General features: G+C 48.7%; 1 protein-coding gene across 2 annotated transcripts in view; it reads right to left on the bottom strand.

Annotated features, from left to right (window-relative positions):
* Positions 1–8153: 8153 nt before the first annotated feature.
* LOC140402289 (calpain-9-like) overlaps positions 8154–15830 on the bottom strand; it is a 39209-nt gene continuing 31532 nt past the window's right edge. For both annotated transcript variants that reach the window (XM_072489953.1, XM_072489952.1), the window contains 2 exons: positions 13439–13497; positions 8154–12888 (listed from right to left, as the gene is read on the bottom strand). In XM_072489953.1, the coding sequence (XP_072346054.1) occupies positions 12862–12888; positions 13439–13497 (86 nt within the window). In that variant the 3' untranslated portion in view covers positions 8154–12861. The remainder of the gene's footprint in view (positions 12889–13438; positions 13498–15830) is intronic.

The following is a 15830-nucleotide window of genomic DNA, read 5'->3' on the forward strand; positions in this document are numbered from 1 at the left end:
TCCAAGGGCACTACACATAATCACTCAACTGTGGAGGTGAGGAAACATGAATGAACGTTCTGGCCCAAAGAGAATGGGAGGTAGGAGTGCAGGGAGAGAGTTCTGTCAGTGATAACTGACAGCGAATCTCCGGGTTAAGCAGTACGCCACCTGGCTAAGGCGGAGAGAGCAGCTGGTAGGCTGACGAAACTGGAGTTACAAAGGCATAAATTGAAAAGAATTAAAGGCTGGGATCTAATGAAGAGGTTTATTTTCATATGGATGATGGATACCTGCAAATGATTAGAGGGCAGTAATCTAATTGAAAGGTATGGGTGATTTATAGGGAGAATAATTGAAACCCTGATATTCACAGTGCAGCCTGGAGCTGTTTGTGGCCTGCTGTCCCTTTACCTATCAGCTACCTTGAGTCTCTGTACCTCCATTCTTTATATTTATTTATTTATTTAAATAAATTTAGAGTGCCCAATTCATTTTTTCCAATTAAGGGGCAATTTAGCGTGGCCAATCCACCTACCCTGTACATCTTTTTGGGTTGTGGGGGCGAAACCCACGCAGACACGGGGAGAATGTGCAAACTCCACACGGACAGTGACCCAGAGCCGGGATCGAACCTGGGACCTCGGCGCCGTGAGGCAGCAGTGCTAACCACTGCGCCGCCATGCTGACCTGTACCTCCATTCATAATCTGCCTCTCTGTGCGATGTTCTCTGAGCTGGGATTCAGCAACCAGCCATTTGTTTTTGGCAAAGGAGATGAGGCCTGGAACAGGATTATTCCCAACTCCCATGAAGACTGTGGGCAGGATTCTCCGTTTCTGAGGCTATGTGCCGGTGGTGTTCCACGACGGCGCATGGAACACCCGCAGATCGCGCGGAGAACGGGCGGAGAATCGCCGGGTCCCAGGCTGCGCATGCGCAGGGCTGACGAGCTGCAGCCGCGCACACCTACACCCCCACCGGTCGCGCTGGGAAACATGGCACTGGCCGTGCTGGACCGCGTACTCGCCCAACCCAACCCCACAGCCCACCCCCTGGCCACCCTCCCATCACTCCCCCCAGCCCTAGCAGTAGCCCCCAGGGCAGCGGCATGGATCTCGCAGAGTGTGGACACTGAACACTGTCTGCAGCCGACACAGCAAGTTCCCGACCACTGGGACCACACATGGCCCCCGCCGTCGGGAACTCGGCCCATCGAAGGCAGAGGTTCGCTGGTAGACCAGTTGATGATGCGTTAACGGCATTGCGGCTGCGTGGCGCGAGTCCCGATTACGCTGATGTGGAGGGGGCGGAGCATCATGAACCGGCATCAAACCACCCCTGCTCCGAATCCAGCACCGGAAGCCCGATCGCTGTTCCCAATTTCAGCGTTGGGCTACGAAGAATCCCACTTTAAGCCTTGCTGAGTAGAAGGAGTTTCAGATCTGGCCAATTCATAGGTTCCTGTGCAGCACGGGGAAAACCAGCTCAATGAATTTGTCAATGTAATTTTGTTTTTGACTCCTGTGGGGCAGTGTCTAGGTTCTACTTGCACCTGTCCACATTGAGGAAAAAATGAATTTGCATCCATATTGCATGGTTCATGACATCAGGCCTTCCCAAACCTTTCTGAAGTATGGTCTATGTTGCAATTCAGTAAAAGTGACAGTCAATGGGAACACGGCAACTTTCACCAAACAACAATGTGCGTCAATGGCCAGGAAAATTAATTTTTCCGTCATATCGGCTGAACAGTAAACATTGGCCGAGGGCTCTGGGTAGAACACCTGCTCTTGTTGGAAATAACAGTTATGGGATCTTTTGCATTTGCCTGAGAGGGCAGAGACCTTTGTGATTATCACCTGACCTGTGACACTGCCAGGCTATGGTACTTGGTGAATGCAGAGTGAGAGGCAGCACTGCCAGGCTATGGTACTTGGTGAATGCAGAGTGAGAGGTTTGCTATAATTGACTTGAGCCTCTCCACGTCATGGAGGAGAAAAATCCAGTCACTCAAACATTCAGGTGTAAAGCAGAGAACTCCCTTTGTGATTAAATAACAGACAGGTACCTATAGAAATTGGAAATGCCTGAATTAAAGAGCAATCTACAGTCAGCTTACACCACAGGCATGTAGCAATTGTCCAATGTCCTCATCAATTTAGTACTGGCGGACTAGGAGCAGCATTCATGGCCCCAGAGAACTCTTGCCAGTGACAGCCGGGTAACAAGGTCAGCTCAAGGTCCAAGAGAGCTGCAACTTGCTGTTATAATCAGACTGGGAACACACTGGGATCCTCCTCCTCTTGGATACCCAATAGAATCATACAGTATGGAAGGAGGCCATTCAGTTCATCCCGCCTGTGCCAGCTCTCTGTCCCACTGCTCTTTCCCTCTCGCCCTGCAAATGTCCCCCTTTTCAAATATTTATCTAATCCTCTTCTGAAAGTGACTGTCTTCTATTTGCGTTCAGGAAGCACATTCCAGATCAAACATTAAGCTGGGGAGCTTTTGGTAAAAGGAGTATCGTTTTGGTGCCAGCCTCCAATGGGCTTCCTTACAGATCGCACGTCAGGCCGCGTCTGGGTCAAATGATCTGGAATGCAACAAAGCCAAGTACGTGTTGTATGAGGGTAGGGGAGTTCAAGTGAGTGCATCAATCAGAGGGGGTAGAGTGCCATGCCTGGGCACTGCCCCCTGGCACTGTGCTAGGGGGTGTTCCGTGGCAGGGTGTTCCATGGGCAGAGGGGGGGTTCTATTTTTAATTTTTGATGTCTTTCGAAACCTAAATTTCTGACTTCGAGCCCACCCTGACAGTGTGACGGTGTGGGTCCCGTCCCTTCACGTTTTTCAGCTATCAGCCAATCGATACGATGGAGAAGACCGCTGTTGGGCTTGGCGTCTTCCGTGACGGCATTCCCGGCCGCTGCGCCACTTTGCCGTAAAGTTGGAAAATTCCTCCCGGATTTAATGGTCTCAGTCCAATGGCTCTTCTGCAGAATGTCCTGCCGAATATGATTCGAATGCAGCTAAAACGCAAGAGTTTAGCCCCCAAAACTGGACTCATTACCTGCCCTAAAAAAAGGCAGGGCGAATTGCACCCCGCTTGCCCTGGGATAGCTGTGTAACTAGACTTCACTCTCGGGCAGGGCGATCGCTGGACGATAGAAGAGGATTGGAGGAAAATACGAAGAGCTGAATGCATGTGAAAGAATAAAAGCTCAAACTTGCTCCTGATTAACATACAGCGACTGTTGACATAGTGGATCTTCTGGAATATTTATGAGAGGCAGATGCAGCCCGCGAGTAATACAGTTACTTATTCAGGTTTCAGAGTATTCATGCCACTACATATTGCTGTTTAAGTACACAGGGATGTAATCGGGCGTTTGGAGGATTGTAAAGTTCAGTGACACACCTTTGTGCAGTTTTAAAAAAATGTTAGAGTACCAATCCATTTTACCCAATTAAGGGGCAATTTAGCGTGGCCAATCCACCTACCCTGCACATCTTTGGGGTGTGGGGGCGAAACCCACGCAAACACGGGGAGAATGTGCAAACTCCACACGGACAGTGACCCAGAGCCGGGATCGAACCTGGGACCTTGGCGCCGTGAGGCAGCAGGGCTAACCACTGTGCCACCGTGTTGCCTGCCTTTGCGCAGTTTTGTTGAATTAAGTAGACTGGGTAAAAAGAATCCACACAATTTTTTTAAAAGTTGTCCTTTGGATCCAGGCAAAACTGGTACGCCCACATTTCACGGGACGTCACTCAATGCCCTGAGGTGGAAGTGGCCCTCCCTGCTTTGTGGCAATTTTGTTTTTGTTTTTACAACTGAGTGGTTTATTAGGCCACATCAGAGTACATTAGAGTTATCGTCGTAGAGTGCGACTGGAGTCACGTGGAGGCCCAAACCAGCTGGGAGTGGTGGATTCCCCTTTCTGCAATGACATTAGTCCACCAGCTGGGCTTGGAAAGCAATCCAGGAGCTTTCCTTATTTATTCTTTCCAGTGTTGAGATTTATTGAATTCATTTCCACAATTTATTTTAATGGAATTTGAATTCACACAGCTTGGGTTGCTGGTGTAAGGACTACGGACAAGACCCCAACTATTTTTAATTTGTAAAACTGTGAGAAATGTTACTGCCCCAGGGGTGATAACAATGACCAATAGGTACCTTTTATGTTTAAACAAACTTTAATTTAAACAGAATTAACCACACTAGCAACAAAGAAATAGCTCTACATTTAACAGTTACAACAATTCTTACAGAGGAGAAGAAGAAACCGTAACTTATTTCCTAAACCTGCCACTATATTCCAATTAAGCAAACCAATCGATATCAAATACCACTCATGAATTAAGTTAACAACCAGGGATTTAATTGTTTTTCTCTGGAGAGAGAACCTTTCTGGACCAAACTGAAAGACTTCTGTTCCAATTAGAGTTCTAGTACCAATTGAGTTTTCAGACAGACCTGGCTCCTCCCATTAACTACATCATCTGTAGCCAAAAGCATAACGCATTCTTTTGTCTCTTCATACAAGATTTCCCTTGACTTGTTTACCCAGCACCAAACACAATGGGCGGGGTTCTCCGACCCCCTGTTGGGTCGGAGAATCCCCTGGGGGGCGGCACAAATCCCACCCCGCTGCTCCGACACCTGCTGCCGTATTCTCCGCGCCGTTTTTTGGGCGGGGATCACGCCATACCAGTCGGGGGCCGTTGGCAGCGGCTCCCCCGGCAATTCTCCGGGCCCCGATAAGCCGAGCGGCCGCCTGTTTTTGGCCAGTCCCGCCGGCGTGGATTAGAAATGGTCCCACACAGCGGGACCTGGCAGGTAAGTCAACTGGTGCTGTCCTCGAGGGGGGTGCTGGGGGGTCCTACCGACCTCGCGATCGGGGCCTACCGACCTGCGGGCGGGCCTGTGTCATGGGGGCAGTCCTTCCTTCCCCCATGCCTGCCCCTGTAGGGCTACGCGAAGAAGACAACCCCCTGCGCATGCGCCAGAATATGCCGACCGGTCTGCACGGAACCACGCCGGCGGCTCTGCGCACGCGCTAACCCGCGCAGTCCCTTCGGCGGTGGCTGGCGTGGCGCCAACCCCTCCAGCGTCCACCTAGCCCCCGGAGTAATCTGCTACTTCCGGTCGGCCCGACGCCGGAGTGGTTTGTGCGTTGTTGACGCCGGCGTCGGGCCATCGCACCGATTTCGGTGAATCCCACTCAATATCTCTCATAAATTAACTGCACCCCAGGGATCCTTCCAATCTAAACAATATTCCATTAGCTAGCTACCTGTAAACAAGTAAATGGTCGTCAAGATTTATTTGCAGAACACTACACCTGCAAATAAATGATTACCTCACTCTTACGGCGTCTTAATCACCGCTCTTGCAGTCATGCTGTCTGTATGCATCTTAACCCAGGTTTTAATAACATTATTGCCAAAAAAAATCAACTTCTTGCATCCATCACACTGTTCTGAGGCCATCTCCGTGTGACATCTATCAGAGGGTGAACCAAACCGTTTGGAGTTTGGTGTCATACTTGACGCTAAAGTGACCTTTCAGCCACACGACTGAGCCATCACTAACACCGCCTATTTTCACAACTGTAAAATCTCCCAACTCCACCGGGCCTCTGCTGCTGGATCTCTCATTCCTGTTTTCATTACCTCTAGATTTAGCGTCCAACCCATTCTTGGATGACTTCCCACATACTCCAGTCCACAGATTTACATCAAGTGCTGTTGACCCATCACTCCTGTGCTCCCTGACCTACACTGGCTCCCAGTTCAGCAATGGCTCAATTTTAAAACTCTCACCTTGTTTTCAAATCCCTCCTTGGCTTTGCCCCTCCCTATCTTGGTAACCTCCTCCGGCCCTCAGAGGTCTCTGCACTCATTTAATTCTGGCCTCTTGAGCCATCCTGATTTTAACTGTTCCAACAACCTTCAGCTCCCTCTCCTCCTCATATTTCTTCCTGAGTTTCCTCCCCCCTTCCTTTAGGACCTCTTAGAATTGTGTATCTCTCTGCTCTGCACCCCCCCCCCCCCCCCCCCCCCCCAGTCTCTCTCTCTTTCCCTAGTCGCTGCTGGCTTCAAACACATCTTGGGACAGGCCGACGAGCTGCCTCCGTGCTTTGAGGAAGCCTTCTTCCATAAAATTCTTTAATTACACAACGACCATACAGTTTTCAAAATTCAGCTTTTTCTCTTCCTCTGCCCGGTTCGGTTTTATACAAAAGCTACAGTTCCCCCAGCGGCCCTCCAGAAGCTCATCTCCATGATGTGAGCTCAGACAAATGTCTGAACAAGCTATTTTACCATGAAGTGCATCGTGGCCAATCCCAATTCTGCTCTCACTTGATGGAAGCCACGGCTGCACACCCGTTCCAGAAAGCGTCAGCAGTGAATGAGAATGGGAATTCCTCCAGAGGCACCAAGGTCCAATTCTCATAGAATTGTAGAATTAGCACAGGAGGAGGCCATTTGACCCATCATTCTTGTGCTGGCCCCTTGTAAAAGCCCCACAGCCCAGCATTTCCCCCATAACCCTGCAAATGAGTTCTTCTTTTGACCCCTACACCATTGCCCACTCAGTTCACTCAAATGACCAAACCTGGAACCTGGTACAAATTTACCTCTTAGTTCCATAATGCAAACCAAATCCATGGTTGAGACAATAAATAATGGACCCACAGTTCTGGGGACCTGTGGGGAAAAATAAGTGTAACTTTGGGAACAACCTGGTTTTGTCAGATCAAAGTGCGAAACCGATTCTCTCCTCATTTGATGTCGACAAATGCACTTGAATAAGTGTTGTCGGATAGGATCCGGGATGGAACATCCGGCCAGTTTCCCCGTCCCCAACACAGAGGCACTGAGGTCAAAGCCTGCTAAATGGTCATTGGATAAACATATGGATGACAATGGAATAGTGTAGATGGGCTTTAGAGTGGTTTCACAGGTCGGCGCAACATTGAGGGCCGAAGGGCCTGTACTGCGCTGTAATGTTCTAATATCTAATATCAACACCACATGTGGATTAGATCTCTGCTTCATAGAAGAAGTTGAAATTGTACAGCAACATTCAAATCGGGAGGACGTTCCAAAGTGCTTCGCAACCAACGGATTAATTAGCGAATGTAGTCACTGCTGTTTCAGATAGGGTCAGCAAATTGTGCAGAGCAAGGTCCCAAAACAGCAGATGAACGAATGACGATCGTCCGTTTATGATGGTCTGTGTGAAGAACATTGACCAGGAGAGCTTCCTCCTTTTGAATAGTATCAACCATTTATTTACATCCAAGGGTGGCCATGTTTAATATTTTAGCCAATATGGTCAGCATTGTTTCCTGTTAAACTCTTGTCGCTTATTGGAGAGCCGCCATAAGCTAACAGGCCAGCTTTAAATTATAGTTATTACTGGTGACATTTCACAATGGAATTTCGACCAGAATGGGATTACTGACCTTTTCCCTGCTGTGTTAAATGAGAAAGCTTAATGAAGCTATGTCCATCAGCCAGAGCGAATTCTACACAAGGATTGTTAGAAAGGTTGCTACGGAGATTTCTTGTGAAAGCAGGTTTCACCAAGAGGCCACGTAAAGAAGAAACCTGCACCCACAATGACCTCACCAAGTCTCAAAGCATTTCAGTTAATGAGTATTCTTTGAAATATAGTCACTGGTGTTTTGCGGGGAATTGCAGGAGTAGTTTGAACGTGGCGACTCCCTTAGACAGCAATAAGTGACAAAATACATTGATATACTGTTGATGGTTGAGGGATAAATATTAACCAGGGTACTGAGAGACTACACCCATACTGCTCCCTTAAGAATCATAGAATTTACAGTGCAGAAGGAGGCCATTCGGCCCATCGGGTCTGCATCAGCCCCTGAAATGAGCACCCTACTTTTTATTTTATAAATTTAGAGTACCCAATTAATTTTTTCCAATTAAGGGGCAATTTAGCGTGGCCAATCCACCTATCCTGCACATCTTTGGGTTGTGGGAGGAAACCGGAGCACCCGGAGGAAACCCACGCAGACACGGGGAGAACGTGCAGACTCCGCACAGACAGTGACCCAAGCCGGAATCGAACCTGGCACGTGTTTAAAGAGTGAAAAAAGAGCTTTGTTAAAGTAATTTAAACGGATGTTAGTGATCTTATTTCCAATGCAATTTTTATTGAATATTCTTTGGTATAGTTACAACCTGTTATGCAAAATGTAAATCAATGCAAACATTTAATCAATGCAAAACGAAACACTTCAAAGCCCGTGAGGGAGAATTGGTCAATTTCCTGTGTCTTCACATCTAATTACGGCAGCTTTCAACCTGTTGAGATTGTAACAGGTCATTGGCCGCGTTGAACTTGACACACACAGGCCTGGTGCAAAAGCCAAGTACTGCGGATGCTGGAAATCTAAAATAAAATAAATAAATGCTGGAAATACTCAGCCGGTCAGGCAGCATCTGTGGAGACAGAAACAGACGGTTATCTTGACCTGAAATGTAAGCTGTTTCTTGCTCCACAGATGCTGTTAGAATCGTGGGCGGAATTCTCTCATAATGGGACTATGTCCCCACGCCCTTGGGAAAGTCCAGAGTGATTCTCCATTTTGCAGGGGGCTGGCAGGGCCCCGGAGTGGCTCCTCGCAGCTCTGGCTGCCGATACGGGGCCCTGCACCTCTGGCCGCGGGTCCGTGCATGCGAGCGGCAGCCGCCTGAGGCGGCGGCATCACGCAACATGGCGGATCCAGAGAGCGGGTCAGCCCCGGGAATATAGGCCCCCCCCCCCAGATCGTGCGGCCCCGCCGATCGGTAGCCCCCGATCGCGAGCCTGGCCGTCCTGGAGGCCCCCGCCCGCCGGTGATGGATCCCCCCTGCCATCCATCAGGGCGGCCGTGGACTGTATCCACAGGCGCCACTCCGAGCGCCCGCCGGGTGGAACCACGAGTGAACCACGCCAGCGGGAACTCGGCCAGTTGCGGGCGGAGGGTCGCCGCGGGGGCCTCTTTCAATGGCCCCCGACTGGCGATGCGTCAACCTCGCACGACTGGCAGCGATTCTCTGGGAGAATCGCACAAAGGCGTCGGACCAGATCGAGGGTCTGACGCCCCATTCACCGCCCCCGCACCAAACACGATTGCGGCGTGAAGGCTCAAGAGAATCCCGGTCCGTATCTCCCAAAACAGAATTTTTGTTTGACAAAATGGAAGGACCAGGCAGTATTTCTTCATTTGGAGGCTAACCTGGGAGAAATCACCTGACCTGCATGGTACTTGGGGAAGTCCTGTTGCTTTGAACTGAAATCACTATAATTGATGGGGGGGAACTGAAAAGGCAGAAGTTGGTAACTTTTGCTGCAAATCACATGGGAGAAAGAAAGAACTTAGAACCTGCCGGTTTTGAAGGCAAAAGCAAATTACTGTGGATAGGCAGCACGGTGGCGCAGTGGGGTTAACGCTGCAGCCTCACGGCGCCGAGGTCCCAGGTTTGAAGAAACCCACTGCTCATGCGCAGGAATCACACCAGCGGTTCTGGGAACACGCTGGCCCTCCTGCACATGCGCCAACTCGTGCCGGCCAGCAGAGACCCGTCGGCGCCGGTTGGCGCGGTTCCAACCACCCCAGCGCCGGCCTAGCCCCCGAAGGTGCGGAGGATTCTGCACCTTCTGGGCGGCCCGACGCTGGAGTGGTTCACGCCGCTCTTTGGCGCTGGTACAGTCTGCCTGCCGGATACCAGACAATCCCGCCCTAGATTTCCCGAACTCTCTCTCTATCTTGCCTAAAGCTGTGTGTGTGTGGCTAGCAACCTGTAGTCAGAGAATCTCACCCGTCTCTAACCGGTCTGTATTTGGACTTGCAAAGCTGACCTGTTGGTGAGAACTCCCAGGCATTCACCAGGAACTCACACGAGGGGAATTCCAGGTCGACAGCATTGAGACTCAGAACTTTATCCTTCATTTTATAAACCCCCCATCCTCCAAAGCTCAAATCTTCAGAGAGGCTCTGTTTGTCTGTGTGAGTCTGTGCCGTGTGCTGGGGGAATTCTTAAGGAAGAAATAGTTACACTTCCCGATTACAGCTGTGTGTTATTTGCAACTTGTTAAATATAGTTTTGTTTTATAAGCAATCGGGTGGCGCAGTGGTTAGCACTGCTGCCTCACGGCGCCGAGGACCTGGGTTCGATCCCAGCTCTGGGTCACTGTCCGTGTGGAGTTTGCACATTCTCCCCGTGTCTGCGTGGGTTTCGCCCCCACAACCCAAAAAGATGTGCAGGGTAGGTGGATTGGCCACGCTAAATTGCCCCTTCATTGGAAAAAACGAATTGGAAAAATATATATGGATAAGCAATTGTTCTGAGTTGATTGAAGAAGTCTGATTAAAATCTCTTTCGTTCGAGGCACCAGTAGAGAAGGTAAACAATTGGGCACTTTGGTGAGAAAATTAAACTTTTAAATGAGCGGTACAGCCTGCGGAGTAGTGGGGCTAGATCATGCACACACATCTCTCACCCTGTCTGCATTGAGTATTCCAGCAATTTTTGTTTTTATTACACACAGGAAAACTTTTAAAAACATTTTTTTGACGGGATGTGGGTGTTACTAGCAAGGCCAGCACTTACTGCCCACCCCTAATTGCCCTTGAACGGAGTGTCTCGCTCGGCCATTTCAGACGGGAGTTAAGAGTCAACCACATTGCTGTGGGTCTGGAGTCACATGTAGGCCAGACCGGGTAAGGACGGCAGATTTCCTCCTTCCCTAAAGGGACATTAGTGAACCAGATGGGTTTTTACAACAATCGATGATAGTTTCACAGTCACCATTTACTGAGACTGGCTTTCAATTGAAGATTTATTAATTAAACTTAAACTTCACCAGTTGCCGTGATGAGATTTGAACCTGTGTCCCCAGAGCCTGGGGGCCTCTGGATTACTGATCCAGTGAAGCCATTATCTCCCTATCGGTGCATTATGTAACCAAGAGACTGTTGTTATGTCATTATTATTGTGTAAGAAATGAATCAGCCATTTGGCACACCAGCATTAAGAGAATGACCAGGTAATCTGTTTTCATTTAGTGATGTTGGTTGAAGGATGAATATTGAGGACACCAGGAAGCACTTCTCTGCTCTTTGGAATAATGGGATCTTCTTTATCTACCTGAGCAGACAGGCCTCTTATTAACGACATACCCAACAGGCAGCACTTCCAATATCGCAGCACTCCCTCAGCTCTGCGCTATAAATATCAGTGTGGACGATTTTCTTACGTTTTTGGAGTGGGACTTCATAGAATCCCTACAGAGCAGAAGGAGGTTTTTTAGCCCATCAAGTCTGTACCCACCCTCTGAGAGAGCACCCTACCTAGGGTCAGGCCCAACCCTATCCCCGTAACCCCACCTAACCTTTTCTTTTTTATTGTTTAAAAAAAAAATTAGAATACCCAATTCGTTTTTTCCAGTTAAGGGGCAATTTAGCGTGGCCAGTCCACCTAACCTGCATATCCTTGGGTTGTGGGGGTGAAACCCACGCAAACACGGCGAGAATGTGCAAACTCCACATGGACAGTGACCCAGAGCCAGGATTGAACCTGGGACCTTGGCGCCACACCTAACCTTTTCAACACCAATCGGCAACTTATCATGGCCAATCCACCTACCCTGCACATCTTTGGACTGTTGGGGGGAAACTGGAGCACCCGGAGGAAACCCACGCAGACGCGGGGAGAAAGTGCAAACTCCACACAGTCACCCAAGGCCGGAAATGAACCCGGGTCTCTGGTGCTGTGAGGTCGCAGTGCTAACCGCTGTGTCCCCCTTGAACTCACAATTTCATATTTAGATGAGAGTGCGCTATTCACGGTGTCTTAATTCATACCAAGTCCAGTTCACCGATTACGTGTGTGCTCAATGACTTACTGCCTCCTGGTGAAGCAATGTCTTGATTTAAAAATTCTCATCCTGGTTTTCAAATCCCCATCCATGGCCTCCCCATTCCCTATCTCTTCAACCCTCTGGGATATCAGTGTCCATCTAATTCCAGCTTCTCGAGTATCCTCAATTTTAATCGCTCCTGATGGGCATCTGAAGGCCCAAGTTCTGGAATTCCCGAGTTCTGGAATTCCCTTCCTCCTCTAAGATGCTCCTTAAAATCTATCTCTTTGCCCAAGCCTTTACAATCTGTTCTAATATCTCATTGTAGGGCTCAGTATCAAATTGTGTTTGACAACACTTGTGTGAAGCAGCTTGGGAATGTCTTGCTTGGTTAAAGGTCCTGTACGAATGCAAGCTGTTGAGCCAGAGCCTCTACTAAGTATTTTTAATAAATTTAGAGTCGCCAATTATTTTTCTTTTCCAATTAAGGGGCAATTTAGCGTGGTCAATCCACCTAACCAGCACATCTTTGGGTTGTGGGGGCGAGGCCCACTCAGACACGGGGAGAATGTGCAAACTCCACACGGGCAGTGACCCAGGACCAGGATTCGAACCCGAGTCCTCAACGCCGCAGTCCCAGTTGTAACCACTGCGCCACATGCTGCCCTCTACAAAGTTAGGTCAACTGACACAAAGCTTGAGTTATAAAAGCAGCAAGTAAACGTTTAAATGAATGAGGCGTTGATAAGGTGAATAAATGACTTGGACAACTACCTCTGAACACTGCTACATCCCTGCGGTCACAGAGCTGATTACGGTAACACCGCAGGTAATCAATAAGGATCTACTATTTATTTACTGGGTGTGGCGGTGTGTGCACGGTTGAATGGGTTGTGTAGCCCCATTTGCCACCCGTCTCCAGACACCCAATTCTTCTCTGAATCTTCTTGTGCGAAGCTCCTTTTCCAGTTGAGAGACTGGACGGGTCATAGAACCCTAGCTGTACATAGTCATCTGGAGCCACTAGAGGGAAAGGGAACAGAAAGATTGTGTTTCAAGAAACCAGATTGCGAAGCGATAGCTCCATACAAACAAACACAATTGGTGAGTTGCTCACGTTTCGTTGGAATAATATCTTCAACCTCTTCACAGAGTAAAGTTACCTCAAGAACAATCATTTGCACCGTCAATTTAGTGAAACTTCCCAATGAAATTCACAGGGACGTAATCAGTCAAAAAACTGGCGCCGTTAAAAAGTAAGTTCAGTTTAGTTGCATGCGGTAAAGTTAGTCATTGTTGATTTTTTCAAGTTCGACTGAGTTGCATTTGGCTGGAGCAGAGGGGATGGGAGTGGAAGCGGTGGAACTTGATTTGGGAGTGTGAGGAGGGCGAGTCAGACGAAGGAGATCAGGGGAAGCAGAGGGAAGATCATCAGGACTTAGCCCAGCATGTGGCTACTGACAGCGGGAAAATGTATCTCCATTTATATCAAGAATTTGATTGGCAAAATACACCTCCTGCAAAGTATACTGGTGCATCTAAAGGTACTGAAGTGAACTAGTCTCCTCATTACCTCTTTATAGTTGATATTAATCACTCCTGTTCCAAACCGGTCCATCATTTTGAAGGTTCCTAGAACAAAATCAAAATCCATTATCTTTGACTAATATTCACCATTGATGAGAAGTGTCATAGTCACTGAAATAGTGTTGGATTCCATATTTAATGTTTCCAATTGTGAGGAAGAGCATCATGTGAGGTCATCAGCGTCTGCAACCTCATTACCCACCTATTTAAGACCCTGTGATGGAGTCCATCAGGATCTGGAGTCCTGTCTTCTGACAGCTTCATCACTGTTTCTTTGCGATTGTAATATTACCCAGTTCCTCAGTTCCTTCCATCTCCTGATTTACAGCTATTGCTGGAATATTTTTCGATCCTCCAAAATATTTGTTCATTCCATCTGCCATTTCCTCATTATCTGTGACTAACTCCTCATTCTCAACTCTCTGGAGGACTATCTGTTTGCCTTTTTAAATGTCCACAGAAACTCTTACCATCTGTTTTTACATTTCTAACTAGCTTCCTCTCATACTCCAATTTCTTTTTTCTGATTGATCTATTAGTCATTCTCTGCCATTCTTTATATTCTGACCAATCAGATAATCTGCCACTCATTTTTGTGCAGTTATGTGCTTTTTTCATTAAGTTTGATAATTTCCCTAACTTCTTTAGTTAACCATGGATGGTGGGTCCTCCATCTAGAATTTTTCTTTACAGTAGGAATACATGTATTCTGAAATATCCCCAAGGCCTCTCTATTGATCTATCCCCTTAGTCTAGTTTTCCAATTCACTTCAGCTAGCTCAGTTTTCATACCCGCATAGATGCCCTTATTTAAGTTTAAAATACTAGTCTTCGACCCACTCTTCTCCCTTTCAAACTGGATGAAATATTCAATCATATTACGTCACTGCTACCAAGGGACACCTTTACTCTGAGATCATTAATTAATCCTGTCACATTACACATACCAAGTCTAATATACAGCACAATAGCACAAGTGGATAGCACTGTGACTTCACAGCGCCAGGGTCCCAGGTTCCATTACCCGCTGGGTCACTGTCTGTTTGGAGTCTGCACGTTCTCCCCGTGTGTGCGTGGGTTTCCTCCGGGTGCTCCAGTTTCCTCCCACAGTCCAAAGACGTGCAGGTTAGGTGGATTGGCCATGATAAATTGCCCCTTCGTGTCTAAAAAGGTGAGGAGGGGTTATTGGGTTACGGGGATAGGGTGGAAGTGAGGGCTTAAGTCGGTCGGTGCAGACTCGATGGGCTGAATGGCCTCCTTCTGCACTGTATGTTCTATGTCCTATGTTCTATAACTTGCTTGCTGGTTGTCTGTAGAATGTGTTACTCTAAGAAACTCTTTCAAAAGCATTCTCTGAATTCGTCATCCTGGTTACTACTGCCAATTTCATTCTCCCACTTTATATGCAGATTAAAGTCACCCGTACAGGTTTTTCTTACGGGACCTGTAGACCGTTCCCATTAGTGGCTCTGTCCCCTACTATTGCTCATCTCACCCAAACCGATTCTCCATCCTAATCTCCTGAATCAAGGTAATCGCCAACTAATGCACCACTGTCATCCTTGATTAACAGTGCTTGATGACAGATTTAGATAAGGAAAGATAGGAGGAGGCTTGAGTGGAGCATAAACTGCATAGAATGAATGGGCCATAAGACTATAAGACGTAGGAGATGTAGGCCACTCGGCCCATCGAGTCTCCTCTGCCATTCAATGAGATAGTCATAGATGTTTACAGCATGGAACCAGGCCTTTCGGCCCAGCTTGTACATGGTCACAACTGATCTGATCTGATAATCCTCAATTCCACTTTCCTGCCAAATCCCCATAACCCTCGATTCCCTTACGGATTAAAAATCTGTCAGGGGGCGGCACGGTGGCGCAGTGGTTAGCACTGTTGCCTCACAACACCAAGGACCCCGGGTTCGGTCCCGGCCCCGGATCACTGTCCGTGTGGAGTTTGCACATTCTGCCCTCCGCTGTTTCGGTAAGATTACCCATCCCTAGAGCGCTCCAGGTTTGCAGCACACATCCAATTCTGGACCCATGAGTATCCTCGATTTTAATTGCCAGCACGGCGCTGGGGTGGTTCATGCCGCTCCCGCCTCCCCGCAGACGCGGGGGACTTCTTCAGCGCGCCGGCCCCCAAGCAACATGGCGTGGGGGTTCGGGGCCGGCTGTGCAACCAGACCCCGCGGAGGCCCCCACCCCCCCCCACCCCGCTGAAGGAGCGCTTTCCCCCTCCCCACAGGCCACTCCCCGACCCTTCTCGCAGAGTTCCTGCCGGCAGCGACCAGGGGTGAACGGCACCGGCGGGACTCTGTTTTCTCCGCGCCGCCGCGCCGCCCGCCCGGGCTGGAGAATCGGCGGCCCGCGCCG

This window comes from Scyliorhinus torazame, chromosome 25 (assembly GCF_047496885.1).
Source record: "Scyliorhinus torazame isolate Kashiwa2021f chromosome 25, sScyTor2.1, whole genome shotgun sequence".
Lineage (NCBI taxonomy): Eukaryota > Metazoa > Chordata > Chondrichthyes > Carcharhiniformes > Scyliorhinidae > Scyliorhinus > Scyliorhinus torazame.